The sequence below is a fragment of the Clupea harengus genome, chromosome 4 (assembly GCF_900700415.2).
Source record: "Clupea harengus chromosome 4, Ch_v2.0.2, whole genome shotgun sequence".
Lineage (NCBI taxonomy): Eukaryota > Metazoa > Chordata > Actinopteri > Clupeiformes > Clupeidae > Clupea > Clupea harengus.
Genome location: NC_045155.1, coordinates 2,580,596 through 2,588,192, shown reverse-complemented (window position 1 = coordinate 2,588,192; position 7,597 = coordinate 2,580,596). Strand labels below are relative to the sequence as shown.

At 43.6% G+C, this 7,597-nt stretch overlaps 1 protein-coding gene across 1 annotated transcript in view; it reads left to right on the top strand.

The window, feature by feature from the left end:
• The window catches only part of c1ql4a (complement component 1, q subcomponent-like 4), a 16,464-nt gene extending 14,143 nt beyond the window's left edge, over positions 1 to 2,321 (top strand). Inside the window, exon 3 of the mRNA XM_012824239.3 lies at positions 1,925 to 2,321. Within this exon, the coding sequence (XP_012679693.1) occupies positions 1,925 to 2,104 (180 nt within the window). The 3' untranslated portion in view covers positions 2,105 to 2,321. The remainder of the gene's footprint in view (positions 1 to 1,924) is intronic.
• Positions 2,322 to 7,597: the final 5,276 nt, after the last annotated feature.

Sequence of the window (7,597 nt, the reverse complement as noted above, 5' to 3'; positions counted from 1 at the left end):
TTTGAGTTATTCCTTCGAATGGCTCCCAGTGTTTTGAGAGAAATAGGACTTTAAATATTTATGGAAGCACATGGTGTATATTCGAAAAATACATTGCAGCATTCAGAGCATATAAAGTATATAAAGCATATAAAGTACATAATTCATAAAAATCTGCTGCATCAAATACATAATGCAATTGGCCGAGAAACGCTACTGTATCGTAGGGATCTAAATCCTATAGCCTTTATACAGGATACTGTACCATTTTCCTATTGTGGCGACTGTGGCCATTAATAAAGCATAGACAAAAGTGGACGTGGGGCAGGAGGGAATATCGTGCTCATTGACTTGCAGCACATGTTGCGTTGGAGCGCACCCTATCACGGCGGTGCCCACTGCATGTCTGGATAAGTGACAGAGATTGAGTGCCCGCGCACCAGGTGGTCACCGAGCGGCAGGCAAGGCCATCGGCACCTGACGTGTGTCACTGGATCTACCATCTCACCTGAATTCCTCCCCTCCCATATTCATCACTGTCATAAGCCCCAGCGTACCCGCGCATGTCATACTCCAGCATACCCACGTTCTCGGGGCACACATTTACACTGTTCGCTGTTAAGAATGGCAGTTGAGGAGGATCGTTTAAGGTTTTGTCAATCATCATTTAACTGTTTGCCGGGCATGTTCACTAAAGTCTCTTCTGCCCACGCGTGGTATTTTCTCAGTAATCGGCTGATGTGTGTCTGTGTGTGTCCACATGGGTAAACCCAATATAGTTTGTTAACAAACAAGTAGCGGATCCACTGCAAGCAGGTCAATACGGCTGAGCTCCCCGGCTGAATGCAAATGACCCCGCTTCCGTCGCTCTGGCATGTAGAACCCAGTCAATATTATGCATGATGTGTGTGCAACCCAGATTAAACGCAACAGGTCAATAGCCCGGGCTGCGTTACAGTGTGTGTTGACAGCATCTCACTCTCCCTAGACACGTACACTCACACACTCTCTCACACACACACACACACACACACACACACACACACATGTCCAGAGCCCCAAATGCCCAGGCTGATGCAACGGCAACATTCCCTCACCTTATTCCACAGGTTGGAGAAGCAGTGCGCTTCACTGGCGATCGATGGGAGAGAATATGGTTGTGTTCTCAATTGAGGCAGAGGTCACAAGGTCGGCCCCGAACCCATCCGTTCAGTCGACACCAGCCCTGTGAGAGAGGCACCCTTCAATAAGCCACACGGCTGGGTGCAGCAGGGGAGAAACAATGAACCAATCCCAGGCGCCGAACAAATGAGATGCGTTTCCTGTGGCATGGATTGTAGTAGTACGCAGTGGGCGTGTGGTAGCAACATACATACATAGTGAGTCGTGAAGAGTCTCCACATCGAGAACATGACAATACATGCAGATACAGAAATGATATTTAGGGAAGTTAGAGAATCGAGGACTTGTATTGTTGCCCGTCTTAAAGTCCTTGTCTGTCTTAACCTGTTGTCCCATGCTTTTTGTACATTTATTTTGATGTTTATTTGCTTTGCCTCATTAGAACACGTACTTGAAATGGACTGAAGCTTATAATCTTATGGTCTGTCGATCACTTTAAAAAGGTTTTGCATGATACATTTCATCCTGCACCCACAAACATACCGCAAGGACCCAGTACCCTATGGTTTAGTTTAGTATATACTTTAATATGATATACAGCATCAGATGTCTGATGGTTTAGTATATGCTTTATTATGATATACAGCATCAGATGTCTGATGGTTTAGTATATACTTTATTATGGTATACAGCATCAGATGTCTGATGGTTTAAGTATATGCTTTATTATGATATACAGCATCAGATGTCTGATGGAGAACTGGTGTGGTCTGATTGATCGTCTTCTTACGGTCTGTCGTCCTGCTCCTGTGCCCTACTGCAGGTGAGGGCCAGTGCCATAGCCCAGGATGCCGACCAGAACTACGACTACGCCGCCAACAGTGTGATCCTGCACCTGGACGTGGGGGATGAGGTGTACGTGCAGTTGGACGGGGGCAAGGTGCACGGGGGCAACACCAACAAGTACAGCACCTTCTCCGGCTTCCTCATCTACCCCGACTAATCATGACCGCCGACACCTCCTCCACCCAACGCCACCACACCCCCGCCCAATCAAACGCTCAACAACACCAGACCTACCACCCTCATTACACCACTGCTCCCTAAGAAGCCGCCCTGGGCACACTGCGCGAAGACACAGAAATACAACCATACAAACACACACACACACACACACACACACACACACACACACACACACACAACACAGACCTACTTTCTCGTTCATGTGTACTCACATACACACTACTCACACACATACACGTGTGGACACTGACAGACACATTCTGACACACAAACACACGAGCACATTTACATCAGAGACGGTCAACATGAAGGACACCGAGTGTGTGTGACTGAGAGGCTGAAAGGCTTCATGGACGCCCTGTCAGCAGTGGGTTTATGCACAAAAACCCCACCTTCAATCGCACCGTCCACCGCCGTATGTGTGTGTGTGTGTGTGTGTGTGTGTGTGTGTGAGTGTGTGTAAATATACCTAAAACATTTGTCAAAATGTATACTTTGAAAAGAAGAAATAAGAAATAAATGTACAAAAATATCTATAAAGGACAGTGACATACATATCTTGTAGTCTAATTACCTCATTAGGTGTACCTGCTCTGATGTTATCTGCACGCCCCCCTATTCTTTTTCTTGTGTGTACCATCTAAAAAGCCTGGTCTGTTCCCCCGATCTGCTGCCTACTCAGTCTGTCCACTGCACAGCCACGCTCCACGGTGAAGGCAGAGCATTCATCCTCCAGGGCAACTGGAGACAAAATAGTTATTAGAAAAAAAATATCTGTTGCGGCTAGTGGTTTACTTCCCCGCGCTACATTTACACATGACTGGCTGCTGGCTGGGGGGTTGTCGGAGGAGGAGGAGGAGGAAATGATTGTGTCGACTGTGGTGTCTGGCTGCCCGCTAACAAGAGGCATGGGTGATCGTGTTGCAATGCGGACGCAACCACATATAGAAACACATATAAGAAAAATAGAAGCAGAAAAGTAAAAAAAAGTGAAATATAGATATAAATAAAAGGAGATAAATATAAATATGCGTGGACATGCACACGCCACTGAGGGTTAGTGATTAATGGAAGTCCCCTAGTTCAATTCATGTGACTTAAAGTGACCGTGCGGACTGTCTGGGTGTGACTGGAGATGGCCGCGCGCGTGGACTTTACAGGGATGTGATCGAGCGCACAATGGCTAGCCACACCCTACGAGAGCTTCAGAATGGATTTCCAATATGTCTAAAGACACTGGCTGAGAAGAAAACATTAATATATTGATCAGTGTCGATCTTACACCCTGCCTACAATCCCAGCCAAAAATGTACTTTTATTTTTCTCTTAACATGTGAGGCGGAATTGAATTAGTCGACTCTGGTTTTGTTTATTTAAGAGAAATTGGTATTTTGCTGATGTCGTGCCCAGGAGAATTGTATTGTTTAGCTGTAGATAGCTTAGCATTACCTGGTGAAACTGAAGTCTTGTTTTGTATATATTTGTCTATGGTTGACTGTTCCTTGGCCATCAGTGTATAACCCTGATAATGCTATATTGATGTTATCTCATTCAAAAGTATCAGGGCTCTGTATGGATTTATACTATCAAACATTGTCATACAAGTCCTGTCATTGCCATGTCAGTTACAAGCACTAATTATTACATAAATATTTCCTCTGAAAGTTCTTAAAATATAACAAGTATCAGGATCCTGGTATGACATAATTAAAAGGGCAATTTAAGTGCATTGACTTGCATTGGGTTTTCTGTGGGATCATTGTCCTGTTAGTTTCAGATAACACTGAGACATTATGCAGTTAAGTGTGTCAGAAAAATGATTACGTTTTTTAAATGTCATTTTAATTAAGATGACAGGCTTAATGATTGGACCCCGATCTAAATGTTACACTAGATATTTCATAGTACTTGTGCAATGAATAATTGCCATGACCAGTTATGATCCGATTAAACGTTCTCCAGCCTCATATGATGGCTTTTCAGAGTATGATGCATCAGTATGTTTTAAGTACAGCAACTGTAAATGTGTGCTCCGACAAATTATTTTATAGATTTCCTGAAGATGGTACGAAAGAAAAATGCAGTGCTCTCTGTAATGACATTCCATTTTGATAATCCTCTTTCTGGGAAATCAAGCATGACTTCTCCAGGATTTTCACTGCACTAATACCTGAATGAGTCTTCATAACTGTCTGTTTGTGACAGAGAGCGGCAGTTTTTTTTTCTTCTTTTCTTTGTTTTGTTTTTAAATCAGAAAATATTAACCGTGTGATGTCGTCATCCAGATCTGTACGTATGTGAGTTGAGTGTGTGTGCCTGACAAAACTTTAATCATGTGCTTTGAGGCAAAGTGGAGAGTTGGTCCAGTATTAAACTAATCTGAGCTTGATCTTGGACACCTGTGATGTATTATCGGTCAAGAATGTTTGTCACCATTTCAGCCGAGCCATTTGCAAATACAGACCAAATGCAAAGCATACCCTAATGACATGACCTATTTACACATTCCTCCACATCCCCCTTTTGCCTTCATAATTACTCAGTAATAAATACCGTTCAAACGTGTCCGCCTCCCGCCTCTTGTTGACTGGTGAATGGGCACAGTGACCTGGAATTCTGCATTATCGACGCACACAATAGGAGCAGAGAGCACAACTGCTGAGTTTAACTCACCGCTACTGCCACAGCAGCAGGCATGAGTGGAGTTCAAGAATGCCTGCCAACGTTTGTCTCTCCAAAAAAAAAAAAGCAGGGAAGTTGAAGGAGTCTTAATGTGTGGGTCTTTATGCCGTGGCCGAGTGGTCAGCCCTTCCACCTCTCCTTTGTGGGGCAATGAGTGGTGAAGTACCAGCGAGTACAAATGAACTCGCCAATTCCTCTCAGGTGCTTTAACACAGCTTGGCACCGTTCCTATGTAGAGTTGCCATTTAAATACAGGGAGAGGAGGGGAGGGGAACGGGTGAGAATTTCCTCTTGTAGGGCTAGCTGAAATGGCACTTGGATAGTACCTGTGTCAGTACTAAGAAGGAGAGGAAAAAATCTTTAATTAAAAGCGAGAGTTAATGGCATTCTGGACTTAAAGGCTTTGGCGAATCTGTTGCCGGTGGGGGTTAGTGGGAGATCTCAGTGTGTCTGTCGTCCGGCCGCTCGCCCTCTCTCTCTCTCTCCTGGCAGATTCCAGTTGAAAGTTAATTGGATGGGGAGAGGTCTGAGGCAGGCTGCGTTGAGGCCCATTAGTGATTCCCCTGTCGAATGCAGAGCCACGAGGATCACAGACTCACAAATAGGCGGATTAAAATAATCAATAGACTTCACTTACCTCCAACACATTCACACGAGTGCATGGCTACCCAGCCTGAGGATGCACACAAATACACACACACACATACACACACACACACACACACACACACACACACACACACAGGTACACAAACAAGCACACAGGGAGAAAAAAACTATTCAGTAATTAGTAGAAAACCTATTCAGCACTGGGCTATGATACCTGCCTCTCCATTCCTGCACACACACACACACACACACACACACACACACACACACACACACACACACACACACACACACACACACACACACACACACACACACACACACACACACACACACACACACACACACACACACACACACACACACACACACACACACACACACACACACACACACACACACACACACACACACAAGTAGCAGGGAGATAGCTAATGAGGGGGAATAGTTCTGACTGGTTGAGAGAAGCAGAGGAAGGAAAAGGTCAGTGAGCTGTTGAAGGGCTGATCTGGCCACACAATCACACAATGCAGTACACAATTTTACCAGAGATTTTAACTGCAGGGTCTCATACGAACACACAAACAACCTTCTTATTTCATGTTCAGGACCTGCTGTCCGCATTTTGGGATTGATGTGCAAGATTGTAAATAGGCCTACATGTTTACAATTATTTCCCAGGTGGAATAATTACACAGCAAAAGGTATAACACAAATTGTACATTTGCCTTTTTACCTGCTTCATACAATTATTAGAAAGGGTCAAATAAGTAAGGTTTAAATATATTTCAATGTGATGCGGATTTTGTTAAAATACATACATTTTGTAAATAAATACATTTTGGCTGAACGCGCAGCAGACACGATTAAATCCCGGCCCTCTGCTATAAATCGGACGAGGCCGTCGAGTTGATGGTATACAATAGAACTGACATTTTGGGATATTAATTCAAACGATTGTGGTTGAGTTAACGTCCAACCATACACTTAGTGGCAGGGACGTGCACAGGAATTTGAAGGGCCATTGCTCTGACCTGAAAAAAGGCTCTTTGTCTTTGTCTGCAGTTGATGTACTTGGCTCATCATCTGTCCAATTATATATTATTGTTATTACCATTATCATTACTATTATAAGGCACACTAGAAGCAGTGGTAAGTTATTTTTGTTCTGCTCAGGCAATATCTTTGAATGGATCTCTCAAATAGCCTATACTTTTTTTTTAAAGATTACAATAATTTAGTATGTGGCTCTTTATCCCTGTACTTTCTAGCATGGACCTTTCATCTCATATTTGGTGATCAGCACTACCTGTCCTATGTGTTTCCTGGTCCACATTTTCCTCTGGTCTGGAGGCTTGTGGTTTCTCCTCATTTTAAATGTAAAGTAATTATAATACATTTCCATTAGTATGCTAAAAATATGAGTCTGAAAATATGAGCCTGTTTCACATTAATTAATTAGCCTACACTTCGTCATCTTTATCACAATGCAATGTCTCTGTCTCACCTGTTGGTTTGCTTCTTTGTAACCAACTCTGCAAAGATGTGCTCCCCTTTGCTGCCTCCTTTAGCTGCTTCTCTCTCTCCTGAATTCCTCTCTTTTCCGTTGGCATTCTAGCTTCTACCGCACTCTACACTTAACAACACCCAAAACAGTGATAGGATTTAGGCATTTAACCATTTTGAATGAAATGATTCATGTGATGCATTCCATCTTCTGTTTAAACGAAATGTTAGAAACTCACCATCAGCAGACCTGTAACTTAGTTTTCCTACCAACAAATGATGCATGTGGTAACGGGCTGATTGTCTGGTAGGCAAGCTAGCTGCTTGATTATTCAGGATAAACGTGGCAAACTGAGCCTGGATTTATGAAAATTTTAATTCATTTCATATAACTTGATGATGATTGTTCGTTTGTTATTCATTTCTACAACTTCAAACTGACCTTTTCTTACTACGTCAAAGCGGTTGCGCATCGGTTAAGTCACACAAGACAACCGTGACCGACCGTCTCTCGAGGCGAAAATGCAGGCTCTCAGGTGCCGGTCGCGTGCAGCACCGCAGGTACAGTAAACAGAGTAGGGGGCTTGCTTTCCCAAACTAGTTACTTTACCCTCCCCTACGCACTTTCACTCTCGTTCCCCATAGGCTACTTTATGAAATGTTTCGGGTGGTG